This window comes from Malurus melanocephalus, unplaced genomic scaffold (genome assembly GCF_030028575.1).
Source record: "Malurus melanocephalus ecotype Western Australia unplaced genomic scaffold, MMel_1.1 scaffold_103, whole genome shotgun sequence".
NCBI lineage: Eukaryota > Metazoa > Chordata > Aves > Passeriformes > Maluridae > Malurus > Malurus melanocephalus.
Genome location: NW_026623335.1, coordinates 1,405,073 through 1,426,374, shown reverse-complemented (window position 1 = coordinate 1,426,374; position 21,302 = coordinate 1,405,073). Strand labels below are relative to the sequence as shown.

Here is a 21,302-nt window from a genome sequence, read left to right as displayed (position 1 = left end):
TTCCAGCTGGGAGGTGGTGTTCTGCAGTGGAGTCTCCACTGCAAACATCTACATATCATCTTCTTTAATCCTCCTGAAGTCTGTGAGACTTATTGATTCTGAAGGAAAATCCGTAGAGATATTTGTCTTCTTCTTTTTTTTGATTGGCTGTTGAAATATACATAGCCCTGATAAAGGCTCTGTCTGTTCACACTTTCATTATTTCTATRTCAGAGACAGACTAAGGAATGATACCACAGCTGAGTCAGAGTTTGAGTTGAGATCAAGTTCATATCACAGCTAGTCTGAGGTTCAGCTCTCTGGTGATATTTTGGCTCAAGATGATACCAAATTTGTGAAACTGATCTCCTTAATGCTTGATGGGACAGAAAATTGATGTGACACAAAATTTACAATAATTCCACTACTATTTAGGGTTGAAGCATCATAAGAAACTTGTTTGATTTAAATGTTGATTACATACATATTACAACCATGAAATAACTCCCTGAGCTAAAATACTAATTATGTTTGTTATTTCATAATAATACTTAAATTATTCTTTTAAACATTGTTTTGGCTTGGGTATTACTAAGGTGGGCATCTAAAGGTCTGTGCTAAGTCATAGGTTTCCCCAGTTCTCTTGAAGCATGGAATCAGTATGGCGATACAACAGGTAAAGCTGAAGACTTTCTCATTTTTGGAAGAACTGAGTGATTCAGTTGAGGCAGTTAGCTGCCTCCTCTGGCATGGCTCATCTAAATAATTTGGTTTTCTTAGTATTGGATGGGCTCRGTTTGTTCCTTGAGTTTAATTTTACACTGTACTCTCTGAGGTGTCTGAAAGTTTGTGTTTAGGCACRTTGAATATGTTGCAGATGAAGGTTGAATGTAGCCCATTGGGTAGCATATGTGTTGAATTTCATGCATAAGATGTTGCTGACTTTCTGCTGTTTCCCTGGAGGAGGCAGGCAATCACTGTTTCATTTGTGAATGATGTCTTCTGAGTTGAAGGATATCTTCTTTGTCTACCACAGGCATTCCCAGAGAGCTGGGCTGCTGTTGCCATTGCCAGGGAAGTGCAGTCCCTTTCCAAAGGGAGATTGCAGCTTCCCAGTTGKCATACCAGGAGATTCCAGCACTCCTGGTGGCTGTGCCTGTTAAGCCCTCCTGCCTTAAACTGTAAAACTGAAGCATACACCTGTAACTTATGCTTTCCTGCAGTGGATTGCAGTGCATTGCARTGTTCTTCTTCAGCCCACAGAGATCACCAGCACAAGGCAGTGCACCCATGGGTGACCCTCTCTGGGTAAGAGGCAGGGCTGAAGCTGTTTCAGGGGTGCAGTGTGTACCGTACTTACTCCCCAGACTGTGGAGTCCTGGGTTTAGAGTGGAGTGTTTTACACTACTCTTGTGGAAATGAATTACTTAAAACATCTTCTGCTGTCCTTTGCGCTGTTACCAGGTCTGTGTGTGTCCTATTCTTGGTATTTAAAAATTGTCTTCTAAAAAAGGCATTACTCTGTCTTCCTGTTAAGGTAGGATGAGGTCTCTAAAGCTGTGTTATGTCCAGGTGGTGTAGCTAATCAGTGAGGACTCAGAAAGTATGCCACTATACATAAATACTGCTAATATTTAATTTCTAARCAAATTAATTTTTACTCATAGGGGATTCTAGGAGTAAATTTCTACCTCTGTAGAAAAACACAGGTAATGGGTTGCAGATATTGAAGGAAAAAAAGAAGGCAGAAGAGATAGTGGTAATCTTAACTKCAGGGAGGATTTTATAGGTATTTAAGTGTCTCTGACCCTTTCATCCGACATTACCTACACAGGCAGAAAGCTGTTTGGCAACATTTTCAAGGCATTGGAAAAAGAATATTCCCTTAGCAGCCAAAGGTAGTATTTTTTCAGATTGCATTCCTTGAAAAATGGATATATTTAAGAGCAGGAGACACATTTGAGAATATTTAAGAATAATTTCCACATTGCCTGTTTACAGTCTGTAATTTGTAATGTATTCAAAATATGTTTACGTAATGAGAATTTTCTCTTAAAATACTGAATTGACTATTAGCTGTTTTGTCTCATTGTGGAGGTGGGGAAGAGCATGGGAATGCTGGCAGGAGCTCAGGTCACAGCTGTTTAATTTTTAGTAGTTCTGTGTGCCTTAGTCATCATGCTCTGTTGAAAGTTACCACTAAAGGGCCTTTTTGACATTTCTTCAGTAAATAACAAACTCTGTTTTAGTTTGTAAAAAAAAATAAATATTGAAATAATTGATGTATAAATGAAAGAAAAACAGATACTATTTCTGAGCAATTAGTTTTGAAATGATTTGTGATTTTTGTTAGTTTAATCTACTGTCATTCATATATATGATTTCTTTTTCCAATGATAGTTTCTTTCCTCTGAATTTGCTTATTTTCTTTTTATTCATCTGTTTTTTCCACTCCAACTGAAAATAGTGTGGTTGGGTTTTTCACCTTAAACTTCTGAATGTTTCATGTTAGGGAGTTTGGTGTCTTTCCATCCACCCAGAAGTCTGAATTTGTTTGCCTTTGGTCTTTAACTTCTAATGTCATTCATGCTGTATATGTTTATCTTTTGAAAAATTAWATGTTGTCTGGATAATTCAGCAATTTGATGTACCGGGTTAGCTTGCTGATCACAAATTCCAGTGTGTGGATGCTCTACTTCTGAATTGCTTAACACTAATTCACTACAGGTTGTCTTGAAATCTGATTATGACAGTCTTTGAAGCAGTCTCATACCAGTTGGCAGCATAGCTACAGCGTTTGAAAGTGTTTTGGCTACTGAAATGCATTTTACTTGCCTTGAATCATATCTGGAAGCATTATCCTTTTAGCAAGTGGGAAACTTATGGATAAACCTGAACAATCCTGGAGTGACTGGTGGGAAAACCAGAGCCTGCAGCAGCCTTTGGAGATCCACATGGGAAACTGAAACTTGTTGCAGTGGGATGGCATTTTGTCATCATTTGCAATATCCAACCTGCAACTGAATGGTGAGCGGACACAAGTGATGATTCAAGACATTTTGGAATGGGTACTTGCCCAGAGGTGTGTTCCCTTCTCCAAAGACTTGCCGCTCACTATGGTTSTCTTGCCCCATCTTGTAGTCCTAAAGGAATGGTGCAGGTGGTTGAAGGAGTGCCTTAGAAGGATGGACCATATTTTCTGTGCTTGCCTCCAGGTGCTCTTGTGTGTAAGACAGGCCATGACATGCTGGCCTTTGTTCAGATAGTCAGCATCTTCTGCATTAGTATAAAAGGAGCATGGTTGTTAGTGCCTTTCATATTTAAGAAGGTCTTACATGTAGCGCTGAGAGAAAGCAGGGTCGTGCCTTATCCCAGAAAAGTTTTTTTAGTWTTCTCTCTCAATATTGCAAGCCTCAGAATGTTGCTGAAGGTGACATCATGATTAATGTATCACCATTACAGAGCAGACAGCTAGTCAGCTTATGACATATTTTTGCTACAGTCAAGAAAAAMCCCAAAATAATAATAAAAAGTTATGCTGTGTGTTTCTGGAACTTACTGACAGAGTATTAACTAGATGAATTCCAAGTACATGAAAAAATTAAAAGCCAAATACTTGAAGGTTGTATTATCTTGCCAGTGATTTGTAGTGCATGAAATACTTTAAATGTGTTTAACTATCATCAGGGATATTTGATAATATTCTGCCCTTGGAAGGTCAGGTTCTAAAATGGATCCATTCTAAGTTATCCGTGAGGCTACTTCAGAAGTCTGTGTGTATTACATAAATTCAGCATGCTCAGTAAGTCTGTTCTGGTTTGCAACAATGTATCATCATTTTAAAATGAGCTTTAAAAAATCTGAGCTTGTTATTAGTTTAGCATGCAAAATAATTTATGTTGTATCCTATGCAATGTAGATATGGTCATGGCAATACAATGATATTTGCTGCTGTGTGCCTACATAGTTTTCAAAACTTAAATTCAATGCTTAGCTAAATTGCTAAGCAGACTGGTAAATGTCCAATTTTAGCAGCCTAACATATGTTTATAATTTTTGTTTTAACATATGCTATGTTGGTTGAACTCCCCTCCCCACACATACGGTAGATAAAAGCTGTCACATCACAAAATGGTGGCAGCCCAACTTTTCTAACATTTTCCATGGCACTTCAGAGTCTTGCATTAATTAGCTATTCTTGGATAGGAGACAGACTCTCATCTTTGCAGAATTTTGGTTTCAAACCTGTCATGTACTTGGGTTTATGTATGCAGCAGCCCATCTGTGTTTCTGCAGCCATAAGCTGTAAAAAGCACAGGGCAGAGAGAAGAGTGGTCAGCGGGAGCAAGGGAGCCCTTGGCTCACAGATACAAATATCRAGCAAATGGCCCCTAAAGATGTCCCATTTGGGCCCTGGTTTGCTCAAACATAAGTCTTCTCTCTCTTCCGCTTTTACATGAGAGGTGAGTGACTAAAACGACGTTGATGCACAGCCCYGTTCCTTCTCATTGTGAGCTGCTAAACTAGCCCTCTTTTCTCCTCCTTTTCAAAGCAGGTGTAAGGAGGAATTTCACTGAGTCTACAATTCTTTCCWAAACCTCAGCTGGGTAGTGGGGAACTGTGACAAATACCACTGCAGCTGTGATAATGCTGTCTTAATCCTTGCTGCACGGTGACATGGAAACCTGGATTTAGACTTGAAAGGACATTCCTTAACAGTACGGCAACAAGATCCCTTATCAAATCAAATTGCCTTTTGCGTGTGCTCCAAAACCACAGTATTTTTGTCTGATGTRTTCTGTCTGCCGTTTCCCTGTTGTCAGGCTCCTGACTATGGTGTACTTTGGCATGTGTAATGTCTGCTGGGCTGCTGCATGGGGAATGGTTGGTTTTCTGAGGGGGAGGAAGGAGCTTTGCTCAGCGATTGAAACTGCTGCAGAAGTGTTGCAGGGTCTGTGGTACAGGACTGACATTGGCAAGTGTGGTCATGTTGGCGCCTGTTAGTGCACAGCATGGRCAGGATTGTTCTTATGCCTTCATCCCTGGGTGGCATGGATGCCACCTCCTGTCCTCTGGTCTGCCCTGAAGCTGCTCAAAAGCTTATGCCCAGGTGCAAACAGTTCCAAGCACAGTGGCACAATGTAATGTGTGATATCATTCCTATCCAAGAGCAGAGTTGTATTAGACATTTCAGTATGGAGATTGAGGTACAGGAACCTGAGCTTTGGGGGAGCTCCTGGGGTACCCTGGAATGTGCCAGGGTGATGTCTGGCTAAGGACCTGTGTAATAGGAGATGCTGGGCCTGATACTTGCATGTCCACCTGCAGAGCTTTGAGCAACCCCACAGAGAGCTGCCAGCAGCACAGCCTGCTTCCAAAGCCCTGCGTCTGCATCCAAAGCCCTGTGTCGGCTCCCAGCTGCGAGCCAGAGCCGCTGTCAAGCCCAGAGCACAGGCCCTGCTGGTGGCAATGGTGGAGGGCTTTGCCATCTTTGGATTGTAGATGCCAGTGGTGGTTGTTCACTGTCTATTTCCCATTTATGTATTTGTTTTCAGCTACAGGACCTACAGCTGCTGTTTGGCTCKCTGTGCTTGTTAGCTGGCTGGCAGGCCTTGCTGTGGGATTCAGGTTTTGCCAGTGTGCACAAAAAACAGTTTTGTTTCCCTGCCAAATGAAAAGCATGGTGGAGATAAAGGAAGAAAATGATAAATTTAAACTGCTTTTCCAGACGTTTGGATAAACGTAGGCAAAAATAAATAGACGTAAGTGCATAAATGTCTGTTTATTATAAGTGAACATGAGTAATTAGTGTATTTGTRACACCAGGTATTTATTGCTAGAAGAAAGGTAAAGAGATTTTTTATTTTCTGGTGTTGCTCTCTGCTTTGGTAAACATTGATCTGAAGATTTTGTATACAGTCTACAGTGTAAACATATTTTACTTTATTTCTTCTCTGTGGTTTCTCTGCCCAAATGTAACTTATCACCAGTTGAGCTGAACTAAGTCCAATACCATTTTTCTGTAATGACTCTGGAAGAGGAATACATGCGATGGGAGAGGGAAGCAGCTGAGTGTTGGTGAAGGACTTCACTGTTTCTGAGGCTCTGTGTGATACCATGCTAGTGGCTCATTTAGTCTTGTTTGCTTTTTTTCCAGTATTTGGACATTGGATAACTCATCAACTTTTCTTACTGCTCACATTACTTGCTGCTCAGATTTTGCTTTGGGTTAGAATAGTKATGCAGGTAATAATGCCATTCAACTACTTAAGGCACAAGCATACTGTTAGGATGAAAACTCTGATACAAGTTCATCTGTAGGTTTTTCTCCTGTGCAAGTTTGTGAGGAATATATATCACTTGCTCAGAAAAAATAGTGTTTCTGAACTAGCAGAAACTGATAGTAGGGTTTCTCAGTACAAATACTGAAACATCATCAGATAACCTTTGAAGATATATACACTAGAGTGTCCCTTAACAATAAGGAGTCTTAAACAAATAAACAAACAGACAAGAGAGCCCCTCCAACACTTATGGTTCACATTCTAGTTTCTTTTTCCATACATTTGTAATCATCAGAACTGTTTATGTGAAAGTTAAACTTCTCATATGGTTGTCTGATTCTCAGGGGAATGATATTTAAGAAAGCAGCAAACATCACGAGAATCATGATAAAGTTACAAGAGTTTTTTTGTACATTACGGTTATGTATGTTTTGAATTGAATTTTTTTGAAAAATAAATGTATGGGCAGATGGTGATATTTACTTAAGGGAAGCTGAATTCATTATCTGACTAGGACTGGGTATTTCAAGCAGCTGTTTGAAAATGAGAACTCTCTTTCCATGAAGGAGAACGTATGTTTCAGGAAAATGGAGTCTCTTTTTAAAATGTAGGACTATCCCTTGCCTCTGTCGGAGTGATTTCTGCTCTGTGTGTGTGAAGAACATTTTGAGTAATGATCAAGAACTGATTTGGTGAAATAGTTTTGTGAACTCTTAACTGCCCTCCTGCCAAAGGCAGTCCTGCTTCTAAGTTTCAAAACTAGATAAATTTTGTAGCTGTTCTTTATTTGTAAAGATATTCTGCCAGAAAAAAAAAAAAAAAGAATAAACCATATATTTAGTAATCTTAGCTTCCCTGCCAGGTTTAATTTCTGTCTACCCAACTTGCTTTTATTTTGATTGATTAAGCTAGAATTACTTGAGGAATAGACCTATGGAAAACTTCTAAGTATAAGCCAGAAGAAAGAAAACGAAATGTGACCATACTCATTATCTTTTAAGGATTTGGTATTTTTGGGACTCTCTATTCTAGTATGTCTGTTCTATTTGCATAAGTGTTTTGAAGTGTGAGARTATGAAAAATAGTCTTACCTTGTTTATTTTTTACTTACACTTGTTTTCCATATGTTTCTGTGTTGTAATCCAAAAGACTGAAAGGTATCCCTTGAAGACTGTGGTGTATTTATTATTGCTTATGTCCTTTCTTCCCYCAGTTCTTTAAGATGACTTTCACAGAAAATTCTTTCACTCAGAAAATCTGTAGCCCTGTAATTCTTGGTTCATACAGAAATACAAGGCTAGTTTGGTTGTAGCAGATGTCTTTCCCCATTCACTTAACTTCTAATGCCTTTGTTTTCCCATTCCATAATAAGAAAATTGTAATGCTTAATTATTTTACTGGAACCTCTGCTAATATTTCTGAAGCCCGACTATAGATTTTCAAGTAATTTTTCATCTCAGAATGGGCTTATGCATATGGAGTGACCGAAAGGTTCATCACTCTCAAAACTCTTTGGTTTTGGAGTTATCTTTGAACTCTACAGAGAATGCAGCTGTGTACACTATTGGCTGCAACTAAAGCACAAAGCCTGTCTGTAAACAGGGAGGATGTGTAAAGATGGCCTTTTGATGGGAAATGAGTTCTTCAGTTCAGACAACTTGARGAATCTCATCACTTTGCCTTCCTGGTATCTGACAAGCCTGTTTCCCCTGCACAGCAGCGGGATCTGTGAAAAYAGTCATCCTGGGAACATATGGAAAAGGGGTTTTGTGCTCACTGCAAAATCCTAACATTGGTTCTGACTTTGTGGAGTCTTTATTGTGATTATTGTGCAATACTCATATGTGAATTTAATATGCTGTTTATATATAACTATAGGACTTGTGGTTTGGCCATCTGTCTTTTCTCAGTGTTTCAGTAGTTTGAGGTTAAAMTGGTTTTGTCTGGCGTTAAATAAGAGTTAGTGATTATTGCATAGTGCGTGCCACATGCATCAGGTAAATGTGGAACATGTTCTGCAGCTTCTGCTAACGAAGCAAGATGATATAGCAATAAGTTAATTGCTTATTATAAACAATCTTATTGCTGAAGGGCACTGTTAAGTTTCTGAGCTTCTCATAAGTCATATTTGGTTATTGCCTCATGTTTTAAGTGGATGAAAAATACTGTTTCAAAGAAGGCCTGATGTTTATTCATCTTTAAAGAGAATCATCAGGAATGAGGTTCAGGCTAGGTCTAGAGTCATTAATACTGGTACACTGATGCAGAAGCCTGATAATTGAATAAAATATCCTAGCTGAAATTTGTCCACCAGGGTATTTTCCCTCCTCTGAAGTCAAAACAGTGGTTTCTAATGGGAACTTGATCATACTAATCATGTAGACATTTGGATTTATGTATCCCTAAGATWCTACCAATTCCTGCAGCAAGGTTGTTCCTAATTCGAATAATTTTAATTCCTTTTCTTTCTCTAGATCACAAAAAAATTTACAATGGCAATGCTCTGGAAATTCATGAGAGTAGCTAAGTATTCTAAAGCAGCTTTATCACYGAAAGTAAAGGTAAGAGGATTTCCCACCCATTCAAGACATTCTTCATCCAAGTCTGTACCTTCAGATTTTGCTTCCAGTGCACCCTGCGCAAGTACTGTAGAACTGCTTGGTAAATCTTATCCTCAGGATGACTACAGCAATGTCACAGAGAAGATTCTTTCCAAGGTGGGGAAAAACTTGCACAACAGAAAACATCACCCTTTGTGGCTAATCAAGGAGCAGGTGAAGGASCACTTCTACAAACATTATCTAGGACGCCATGGGACTCCGCTCTTTTCTGTGTATGATGGTCTTTCTCCGGTGGTTACGGTCCAGCAGAACTTTGATAGTTTACTTATTCCACAAAACCATCCCAGCAGAAGGAAGGAGGATAACTACTACTTGAATCGTGACCACATGCTAAGAGCACATACRTCAGCTCATCAGTGGGACTTGATACACTCTGGCCTAGATGCCTTTCTGGCAGTGGGAGATGTCTACCGCCGAGACACCATTGATAACACCCACTACCCAGTCTTCCATCAGATGGAGGGAGTGCGGCTCTTCTCCTGTCACGAGGTATGAATTCGCTAGTTGGGGTGAGAGATATTTTGGGTAAGTTGCTTGCTCTTGTTTTTGCTGTAAGCAGAGTTCGTGCACGTAASCATGTTACAGCAGCAGTGTTACGCTGAATGTTGATAAAGATCAAGTGATTTATCATATAGTAATATTTTTAATTTGCCAAAAATGTAGATGGAAAGCATTGGATTTGAAAACAACTATAAAATTCCCTAGGAAAATGTGACAACGTGGAAAGACAATATTATTGAAAGCAAGGAAAATGAGACACAATCTGAAAGGAAACAACTCGTTAAGTTAATGATCTGCACAATTCAATTTTACTTTTGTCACAACTCTCTTCTGGTGAGATCACATTGCCAAAAACTATATCAAATTAATTCTTGAAGGACTCATTGGATGTGAGTTGTTTCAGCTACATCCAAAGTACAGTTCTTACTGTCATCTTTTCTTTTTCTCTTAATAGTACCAACCTTCTGTAAATGAATGACATATTCTAGGGAATTGTTCCATTCTTCATCTCATCCTAAAACTGCATTGAAGGGTTCATCTGTTGCAGCCAATAGTTGTGTGTGTGTGGTGCATACACAGTAAACCCATCAGAGTCCAGAGGCATCAGCCCAAGAGCTCTAGGTTGATGTCCAAAACTCTTAAGTTTATATGTTTTGTTGGCACAGCTTGCATGTTCTGCAAATGCCTGGGTGTCATTAAGTACTCTGCTGCATCATTGATCAGTGGTAAATATAAGCCAGTTTGTTTCCAAATAGTAATTGATTTGTATAATTTGTGTACGCTTGTAGCAATACTGCCAAATTCACAGTTCTATAGYTAAAACGAGCTTATTCTAATAATACTGAGATGTAGACTGTTCTTAATGTGCTTGCCAACGGGTGACAGGAGCTTGGCAGGAAAGCCTGATGCTTTTGGATGCCTGAGGGAAAACGAAGGTAATCATAGAGCGCTACTTTTCTCCGTGATGGAAAGGGCTCGTGCTGCCTGCATTGGTGTTTCACACCCCATGCAGCAGCTGCTTCTTCTACCACGAACACATACCTGCTTGTGCAAGTGTCCTGTGAGCTGTGTGGTGCTGAGYCCAGCCTGCAGTTGCTTCTTTGGTAACCACAAAATGGAAATATTGCAGWCTTAGCCAGCCTTGTGTGTSTTCTGCTCTTTGSTATACAATAYTCTATTAAGAAAATACCATTTCTTYATTGTTTTTCTTCATGACAACTTTTGTTTTACTTAAACAAGAGTTCAGTCATTCAGATGGAAATATTTAATCTGCCACAAAATTATAACATCCACATTCTTGCAGGATGACATTTCTGAAGCCTCAGGTGTGATTGATCTAATCATTGAAATACCTGTYAATGAATATACCCCTTAAGAAATTTTGGTCCTAATGGTACACTACTTCTTTCTACTCTACAAATTCAATTATCGGAATAATAGGATTTGAATAACTGGGAACAGTTACAGAAATGTTTTTACTGACATGTTTTATCTAGAAATATACAACATTTAACTATCTAATTTATTGCATTGGAGATGGTTTCTYGTTCTCTTCGTTTTCCCCAAGAAAATGATTGAGATGTTATTGGAGAGCTTTTTATACTGATGAAGAAAGAAGTGGTGTGGTGTACAGTGTGTAAAATGTTGTTTATTGGACAATGTGCAAGAATTATAAACCTAAGCATGATCTGAAGCAACCTTTTTTGTATTAGTTCGTGTTTCAATATATAGCCCTTTTTACAGTCATAATCACAAGAGCCTTGTGGAAAAAACTTAATGTGTAATTCTGAATTTTCACTGGGGACTGTTTCTGTGTTTTATATTCTGGTTGCCTGTTCAAAATAATCCACATTTAAATAATTCCAGAAGGAACTGTCTGAGCAGAACAAAGACTAAATAGAGGTAATACTACRAGAGAGAAATACTCTGAAATTAATTTATTTATACTCAGGTTTAAGCTGTAGCCCACTGAGCAGAAACATGTGAATGTCAGGGCCTGTTACCCTTGTCTCAGACTTTTCATTCATAACCATGCTAAAATCTCTGGTGTGAGGAAATTTGCACAGTTCCAAGGATAAGAATCTTTGGAACCAAGGGAAAAACTGTTAGCTCTTAGCTACAAGCCCTGGGTACATTTCATGTTATGGCCARTATAGGAATTTCATATGCTGTTGTCAGTTTGCTTTCTAATTTGTTATTTTGATTTATGCATTTATCATTTGCAGTATTCTCAACTTAAGTGACCACAGACCTAAAGGGATGTGAGGAGAAAGAAAAAAACCTAGAGTGAATTTATAGGAACTTGAATTTAGAGGAATTTGTTGCTTCTTCTCAGTTTAGAAGATSTGGGGGAGAAGTCAGGTCATCGCTGAAATTTTAGGCAGGATACAAAAGATGTAGGAGATGTAGAAAAGKGCATCTCCTTCATAAATACCAAATTTGTAGTCATGACTAGGTTAGGACTCCTGCCCTGTGATGGAAACCTTCAGCATAATTCTTTATATCAAAGTTAAAATCAGTAAATTGAAGTAAGATCTGGAAAAACAAAGTTTGGCAATTTTACAGTGTTTATTCTGAGATATTTGTGAGCTATYTGCTTTTTGGTTATATATTTTTTCATGATGGTTGGTTGATTACTTTTTAAAGAGAGAAGTAATCTATAATTCAAGGATGGGCAGGTAACTGATGCATTTCTGCAGCTTTGTATGAKTGTRAATAGTAAAGTGCTGAAGAAATTAGTGTCTTCCAAATTAAATCATTGCTAAAAGCTAGACTAATTCTTGCTTAAATTTCTTATCTTTTAAAAAATGTCCTTGGTCTGCTATCAAAGAACATCTGAAAATACATTTAGACATGTTTTCAATATATTAAAAAGTATTTTAGATGATTATTACCTGAATGTAATATATAGAACAGTTAGAAACTGACTAATATAAATAGTTAAAACCAGAACCAAAAAGAGCTTCCCAAATGTACTTTAAAATTCTGAACATAAAATGAATTGTTCTTAAACAGTATCCCCAAATAATATTCTTTTTTATTCACTTCCTCCAACATTCCTGTTTTTCTTCTAGTTGATGTTTGGATTTTTTTTTTTACTTATATGGTGTATGGCTTTTTTTTTTCTTTTTGTTAGTGCTTTGGATTGGCAATTTTGACTGTTTAAGTCAGATTTTAACTGGCCAATTTTCCTAGGTGGCTTATAAAATAAATTATTTCCTTGCTATGCCATTGTCTTTGGTATAGTTCCATGGTTCATGGAAAAGAGAAAAAAATCTCAACTAAATTGCACTTYGTGCATGTCAGCCAGAAGAGGGAGCCAATATAAACCCAATGGCRGTCAATGAACAGCTTTCAGTTGATAATAAAAAGTGTTTACACATTGGAAGGAGATTTCATACTCCGTTTTGTAGTCTGTACTGAATTATACATAAATTTTAAGGGGAACAGATGCTAAAACGTAGGAATTGCTCCTCTAATTTAGTAACCTTGTTCCCATAGAGGTCCATATAAGATTGTTTAGATGAAAAAAATGATGCTCTCATCAGACTTGTTTGTGCTAGAAGTAGAGAGATACATCTGTATTCTCCATCGTATTGCTTATGATGGATATGGAATCTTTTTGGTTAGGATGCAATGGAAATTATGGTAAATATTCCCATTACAAATGGAGGACTGCTTCTCCAAAGGACTACATATATATGAAAAAAAAAAAGGTCAATATTGTAGCTTCTGTAGTTTATATCCTGAAATGTAAAGATTCTTGTTTTAGATAACAGAAGACTTAAATTTTTGTTTTTCATCTAAATACATACTCCTTTCCTCATCTTCCCATACTTGTGTACCTTGGCAATATTCCTAGTGTATTGTTAAAAAGATAAAATAATTGCTTTTATCCTTTTCCTTTTGGTTTGGGGTGATGTGAACTCTGCAGGTTTTGGGGTTTTTTTGTTTTGTTTTTTTTTTTTTTAAAATCAAGTGCCATCCTGGGTTTCCAACTTGCAAAACTTGTGACTTTAGGTTTGACTTCTCCAAAATCCTGTTTGTCACTACAGCTTTGGGCACTGTGCTTCTGCTCTGCCATTGTATCAATGGAAAGCTCCTTCCTATCTTCAGTCCCATTTTTTAAATCCTCCTATGTAAATGAATTTAAATCAGTTAAATTCATTTAACTCCAGGGATCAGCTCCTATTTTATGAAGTGATTTGGAGCTTTCACAGTATGTCTGAGAGTGCTTGTGWGTGTGAGTGAGAGTCATAATAGCAATGTTTAGCTGGGCACCAAGGAGCAAATATTTTAAAATGCTTAAATTGCTAAGGAAGGSTACTCTTCATAGCTCTCTACAACTTATGGATAGGGTTATGAGCAAAGCATCAGTCCCAAGGAGCCTGAGACAGCTCTTCTCACAGGGAGCAGTGAGGGCTGTACAGGAGCAGAGGCACCTGGATTAAATCCGCCTTGGTAAGGAAAGGAGCAGCAGCATTGCTTTGCTAGAATATTCAGAGGTGAATTTATTCCTGAAGCTGCAATTTAGCTGAGTGGTAGCAATAAAGGGCCTGGTTGGTTCAGATGGAACTGACTTCACTTTTTCTGGTATTTATCCAAGTTAGGAATATTGTATTATTCAGTATTTTCCAAGTTGTGGTGTATAAGTCATGCCATAATAAATAGATCTTCACTGATACGAGGTTCCAAATTGTATTCTTTGTTATTTTTTGTTGAAAATTTGACAGTGAAGGGCATCAGAAGGTCTGTTAGATTTTCATAGTGATCCATTGTCTAGAAAGTTTGAAAACTGATGGTGCATCTTTTGCTCAAAGACTACGTATTTTTTTCAAACTTTGTCTTACTCTTAYCCAGCAAAAAAAAMCCAAAAAAACCAGCAATGCTTTTCAGAATAAAGAAGTTAAATCTRTTCAATGCAATATTTAAATTGTGCAGGAAAAGAAAAAAAGCAAAATGTCTACAAGTGTACTTGGGAGCTCTAAGGTACTTAAAAGCAAAAAAAAAAAATCCTATTGCCTCCGAAACAGAAGTCTATCATATATGTCTCATTATATCAGATGTCTGTGTAGCAGTGTTACTTTTTCCTTCTGGTTAGAAAACATCTTTATTGTTTTCCCTTTTCTTACAGAAGCACTTTGATTAGGTTAAAAAATCCAAAAAAAMCAGCCCTCCACCCCAACAAAACAACAGAGATTACTTTTCTCTTTGCTGTAAWTGGAGGTCTGGAAATGGAAGGATGTAGAAATTAAGGTGACCACCTGCAAGCTTGTGGGTTGAAGTAATTTTTGCCATTTTTTGCCCCGCCCCGAATTCTGATTGAATTAGTAAAGAGCCTTCTGTCCTGTGGATCATGGACTGTGTATCTCTGGTACCTGAAACTGGCTGGATCTGGGTGTTTGGTTACACCTTAGAGGCTGACTGAGACTGACATTGGTTTTCTTTTTGAGCCATCTCTTGGTGGCATCATTCCTGATCCATTGGTTGAGTCTCGAGTTCCACAGCACATTTAAAATGTTGTGGAAAGGGTTTGTTATTTGTGAGTGAGTAAGAATGCAGCTGTTGGTTCATTTTTAGAGATTTCTACTAGGGCCAGTGAGACAAAAATGTATTTGGTGTTGCAGGGTTGGGTGTTGCCACATGCAGATCCTCATGTAGAGATAATCTTAAATGCTAGTTTGCCTGGGAGTGTAAGTACATGAGCATGGTTTATTCATTATCTTAATCACTGGTGTATGCCTGAGTGGCAGGAGGAATAGACAACTGCATTGTGGAAAGACAGGATGTAGTTACAGATCTCTCTGATGTCAAACCTACTACAAATGCCATCCTGCGAAGAGATACTTAATTTTGGACTGAACACTAAACATGGATAATGAAGGGATGTGAGACTAAAATGTCTGTCAAGTGATTAAAGAAAGATTGAGGTCTTTGTTTAAATCTCACATGTGACTTCTGCCCTTCATGCAAGGCTGAGAAATACTGGAATGTGCTTTTGAAGGACCATAGGTCCATTTGTTCTTGTCTAGTTAAAACCCCATGTCCTCTTGCCATTACATGCCATCAAATTTTAATATTTTTTCATTATGAGCTCAGCTGTGAGTAAACTTCATGCCACATGGTTAGGTCACTTTCTGCYTTCCCCTTCATAATGCAGCTGATAAATCCTGGTAAGTGTTAATTTTTTTGACTTCTGCATGGTGATATAATATTCAATGTTTGCACACCTTCACTCAAAGAAAAATCTTCTTGTCCTGAGACAGACATGTAGGTGCTCAATTTATGGCTACAGGAAATTTATTTCCTGGTGATAGTAGTGACTGATTGTATTCAATACAATAAGATAGTGCATTCTGTTTTAGTCTTCACTGAAGGAATGAATGTACATGAAAATGTTATCTTGGTTGTGYCAGTGTTTTATGCAAGACTGTTAAGCATTTTTTTTCTCCATTTGCTCAGATATATTCTTGAGAAAAACTGACATCAAAAAGGAGTGACTGTAYGCGATTCATCATTTTATTCAGACTTTTCTGTATACAGAAATGTTGAAGTGTTTCTAATCGAAGACATGTACTTAGCACAGTTCGGTCATTGTAATAGAGCTGGTTTAAAGCTGCTCGTGTTGACATAGCAATGTCAGTGAATGGAAAGTCTGGAATAAATATTAATACAACTGTAAGGCATATATTTTTTCTCAGTATAAGCCCATCCACAGCTGATGGAGCCTCTGTGGAGAGTAACAAAGTGCCTCTCAGTGCCTGACTGTAAGAGGGACTGTTGCCTTGCCTGTCTTTCAGGGACTTCCCTATGGCTCTGTTTTCAGAGCCTGTCCAAACTGGACTAAAGTCACACATGTGCTCAAAGTGGCCCAGCCCTGTTCCATGTGCCAGCTTGTCTCTTGGTGCTGCTAGCATGCTGATATTTGATTACTGAGCTGAACTTGACCATTTTCACATCCCTCAGTTTCTTCCCTTCTCCTGGGTCACRGCCCTTCCAGATCCATCTGGCAGCCTGGCTCAGTACACTGCTACATGGACACTTGTCCTGGCTTGGAGAAGGATATGGTGCCTATGAATGGATTGGCAGGATGAGGACTCAGGCAGGTTACAGGGATGGGTTCTGATCAAATGTATTTAATTGTTCTTGCACGTATTTTATTTCCCCATCTGATATAAACTACTGAAAYAGAATTTTGCTAAAGACTGTAATTGCAATATGAACATTTCAGGAATAACACAGCAGTAAGGAAAAGTATTTCTGTGTACTTGTTGATATGTATGCTGTATTTTAAAGGCTGGTGTCCAGACTGTCCTTTGCAGTGGTCTGAGGAACAAGTCATAAGCTCAAGGGAGGAATGAAAGGGAGAAGGAGGAAGAGAGTTTCATGTCCTAAAATGTTGCTGATGGGTAAAATAACAAATATACCTTCAATGTGTAAATACAGTGTATTCTTGTCCAAAGAGGGAACATCTCTGTTGCCTGAAGGGTGTTTCTAGCTTAGTGAGTGAGTCAGTCAGTCAGTAGAAAAAATAGCTACCTGTATTAGGGTAGTTCAGAGCCGGAACCTCATTTAGCCACTCTGTGTTCCTCTGGAATGGAGCCTGTGTTTCTCCACTGGCCACCCAGTGAGCCTAATTATCCTCTCTAGGCTAATGCTGGCCTCTCTGAATTCCCCCTGGCTTTCAAAACCACGTGCTGGATGACTGATCTGCCTTGCTGACAGCAATTTAGTTGTAGGGTGGGTATTACATGCTTGTTTCAGCCAGGGTCAGAATAATGCCAGTAAGAGAAGAGGGTTTAATCTTTCAGGTGTGCAGTTGAATAAAGAATCTGTTATTTAAAAGTGTAATACTTTGTTTTGTCAAGTTGCTGCCTTTTGGTAAGTAAAGGCATTTTTGTTAGTCTGAAAGAGAATAATTTTATTTGGATTTATGCTTTTACTTTTTTTTTTAGTATTTTCTGCAGCACACCAAGGAGATTAACTGGAGATGTGTTTCCTTAATCTGCCAGCAGTCTCCTTGTAGCTAGCAATAAAAAGTTAAATGCTACTGGATTTTTTTTAATTCCTTTAATCCATTGTGATGCTAGTTTGTATGCAATCTCAGCGTCTTCATGCATGCATTGTGTCTGTAGGAAATGTGCTAGGAACTTGTCTTAATTGTATCCAGCATTTGTGGACTACCAGAGATTCATTTGAACTTTTTGTTTAAAGCATTTAGTGCTCTGAAGCCATCAAACTGCAGTTAAAACAACTTCTGTGGGCATGCATGAGTTATTAAGGTTACACTCTGTGGCATCTCCTGAGTAAGAGCTAGTTATGCTGGGAGACTTAATGGGAAGAAAATCTCAGTGCATGTTTTTTCCCTCTATGTGTGGTTGATTGACTGTGGGAAGGTAGAGGAGGAGGGGTACAAAAGGCACAAGAAACACTTTAACAATTGTCTCTCCCTTCCTCTCAGACTTTACCCCAGAGATGGAGATTTTGTACATCTGTAAGGATTTCCAACAAAAATATCTTTAGAGTGTAAAACTGCCTGCTTGTCCCCCAAGATACAGAGCCTCCAACAATGTTGTTAAATGAGACTGTTTTATTGGTCTCTGTGAGAGGGTATAGATTTGCTGGTACATATCTGGCCAGGATCACTTGGCCAGAAACATATGGGGATACACAGGAAACAGAAATCTTCAGTTTACAGCAGATGTGGGGAGCAGCAGCTGAATGAAGAGCATGTCTGTCATATCCCAAAACAGCTGTCATATCCCAAAACAGGTCCTGTGCTTTGTAATGTATCTGGAAACCTCCTCCTGAGATCATGAGTTGTTAAATGCCCTATAGACAAAATTCCTGTATACAAAAAGAATGCCTTGTGTGGGGAATATGCAGGAAAATGGTAGTCCTTAAATGAATAAGCTATACCCAAGATGTACTGTAAGTAGGTTAAGTCCCATTAAACTGCCAGGATTTGTTTTCTTTCCTTTTCTTTAATTTTCTTTTTTTGTTGTTGTTTTATTTTGTTTTGTTTTCTTTCTTTTTTTTTTGTGGTTATTGCTTTGTTTTTTGGTGTTTTTTTATTTTTGTTTTGGGTTTGGCTTTTTTGTTGTTTGGTTTTGTGATTTTGTTTTTTGTTTGAGTTTCTATTTTGGTGTTTTTGATTTCTTTTACATTATTCAAGTATTAAAAATGTTGAAGTTTTGATAAGCACAATTGTGTTCTGCAGTTTTTGGGGTGTAATTTAAATACATTGTACAGAGTACATTCTTCTGTGCAGTAACTTTCAAAGGAATCAAATAAGAAAAAGAGAGTTGCTTATTTTGTAAACTATTATTTTCCTGTAGCTAATCATATTATTTGAAGATACTGTATAGAAATAAACCAGATTTAATTATTTGAGTATTTTTATTCTTAGGGTGATTTTCCCCTGCATTTGGGGAACAGAATTTGTATAAAGTCATAGTCTTTATGTTTATTTTTAACAGTGCAGACTTAGCAGGTAAGATTCCCACTTAACTCAATGAAATTTCATTCTCTATTTTTGTTTAGAAGGTCACTGATGCAAAACTGGTGTTTTTGTGGTTTTGTTCTAGTTGTTCTCCAGYATTAAAGATGGTGAAGGTTTACAGCTGTTTGAGCAAGGCCATCGCACTGCGCACAAGCAGGAGTGTCACACCATGGAGGCAGTGAGGCTGGTGGAGTTCAACCTGAAGCAAGTGCTCACAAAGCTCATGACTCACATCTTTGGTGATGGTAGGTTTTTACACCTTTTCTCCCAGGCTGCTCATGGCTGTAATAATTTGGGCTTTTGAGAAGCATTTTGCTGCATAACACAGACAGAAAGCTTAGGGGTTGTGTTGACGGTATTAATAAAGAAACAGCCATGTGAGTTTTTCCAAGAGGCCCCACACTCCTCTCTGGGTTTTCCTAAATACTGTTGTGCACAATACTGTCTTGAATCATCAGATTTTTGTGAAAGTGTTTTGGTGTGCAGCATGTCAGGGTAACATAGTGGGTTTGGATACAGGTGGGGACCCAGCTACAAGCACTGGTTTGGCAGAAGCTGTGTGTTAAAGGTGGTGGATCTGTCATTGTGGGTCCTATGAGAAGGGGCAACTCCAGCTCCATTGCAAAGCTGTGCAGGACCCCCTCTGCTTCATCCTCATGGGCCCTCTGTGTCCCTGGAGGGATGGAGCGTGGGTGCAGCATCRCCTCTGGGTGCATGAGAGCTTGGGTGCAGCTGGGCAGCGTTCAGATCCCGCACCAGCGGCACTGGGACAGACAGGAGCAGGGAAGGGTGCGTGTGTCCGTGTGCTGCACACAAAAAGCTGTGAGCAGTTCCCTTGCACAGATAAATTAAACCTCCCAGCTGAGGGAAGACTCTGTTTGCWAAGTCTGCATCAAGCCGAGAAATAATTGTTTTTTGGTACTTACAGTGGAATGAGGAAAGGTAAGGAATGTGTRTATGAATGAAATATTCTCTCCTCAGAAATACCTGCTTTCAGTTTCAAGAACTGAATTTATAAATGGCCTGAGTCAAAATTGCTACATTAATGCTATTTCCTGGCAAGGAAGCTGCTCTTCTAAGCTGATTCATTTTTCTGTTGAGGGAATACTGRATGGGATTAGAATGCATAGGGTATCTTGCCTACTTTCTGAGGTCTTTTAAGATGTTTACTGCACTTAGAGCTGTAGCTCYAAGAGTGGATTGATAATGGTACCAAGTTCTATATATGACTGCTTGAATATTTTTCTGAATTTCTGAAGTTGACTTATAGCAAGCAAAACTTTTACCAGTTTTTGTTCTATTCCACCTGGACAAATATTTTCAAGTTACTCAGCTCAGAGTTTCTTGTAGGTGTATTTACTTAACGGTGGCCTTTTGAAACATACAAAATTAGGGTGAAAGTGAGTAACAGTAAGAAGGATATATTTTAATCAATCTCAGATGCTGAGGATGTTTAAAGTGAGCAAWTTCTAGGAGTTGTTAGTGGTATCTCRGACTGCAATGACATCCTTCTCTAAMTGTTGACAGATGCTGCACTTTAAGCCTCAGCATGTTCTTCTGCGGTCCACACAGTAGCTAGAAAGACATTCAAATAYATTCATAAATTATTTTAAATGTACAAACTAAAAGTAGATGCCACCTTCTTACTGGAGGGATTTTCTATTTCTATACCCCAAATATTTTTCCTGAAATATAAACACAAGATATAGTTATTGAATTAAATTTAATTAGAGATAGCTATGTATATCTAGATGTATTTCCTCCCCCTCCGTTCATGGAAATACTGGAATACAGTATTCAAAGAACAAAATTCATGTTAGGTGCAAGGTATATGAGATCAGTGCACTGCAACTATCTTGAGGTACTGTTATCTTTTAACTTGCGTTTTACTCCTCACTTTACACAATACTCTTGATAACTTTTTGTATCTCTACTCCTGTAAATGTTAACCTAAAATTTAAAATGTGTTTAAAAGTGTTGATCTTGCAAAATTTCTGTGTTTTTCCTTTATGTGGAAATTTTATAAGGCCTGTTAAAAGCAAAAGTTTCCTTCCCTTTATACTTTACTTCAGTTGTATTCTTTACAGCCTGTGCTGTCAGCAGAATATTGTAGTGAAGTTGCACATCTTTTCTAGCACAATAGCATGACTACAGCTGCAGTGAGTGAGCGAAATGTTGCATTGTCATACAGCCAATTGTTTCTCATAAGCAGATTGTGTGGATTGTAGATTAACTCTGCTGTTCACGTTAGTTTTGCATAAACTAGCTTGTGCCTGAAGTCCTGGATTTCATAGCTGTGCTTCTGCAGTGCTTCTCTGGGAATTTACCAGCTCAGGTTGATGCTAGATTGAGAATCTCTGCAGAAAGGTCATATCACTGACCTGCCTTTTTTTTTTTTCTTTTTTTTTTTTTTTT

At 38.3% G+C, this 21,302-nt stretch overlaps 1 protein-coding gene across 5 annotated transcripts in view; it reads left to right on the top strand.

Moving 5' to 3' along the window:
* The window catches only part of FARS2 (phenylalanyl-tRNA synthetase 2, mitochondrial), a 231,259-nt gene that overhangs the window by 46,242 nt on the left and 163,715 nt on the right, over positions 1-21,302 (top strand). For 4 of the 5 annotated variants that reach the window (XM_057369135.1, XM_057369136.1, XM_057369137.1 and 1 more), the window contains 2 exons: positions 8,738-9,373; positions 18,973-19,132. In XM_057369135.1, coding sequence (XP_057225118.1) covers positions 8,756-9,373; positions 18,973-19,132 — 778 coding nt within the window. In that variant the 5' untranslated portion in view covers positions 8,738-8,755. The remainder of the gene's footprint in view (positions 1-8,737; positions 9,374-18,972; positions 19,133-21,302) is intronic. The other variant, XM_057369139.1, reaches the window with a different exon arrangement.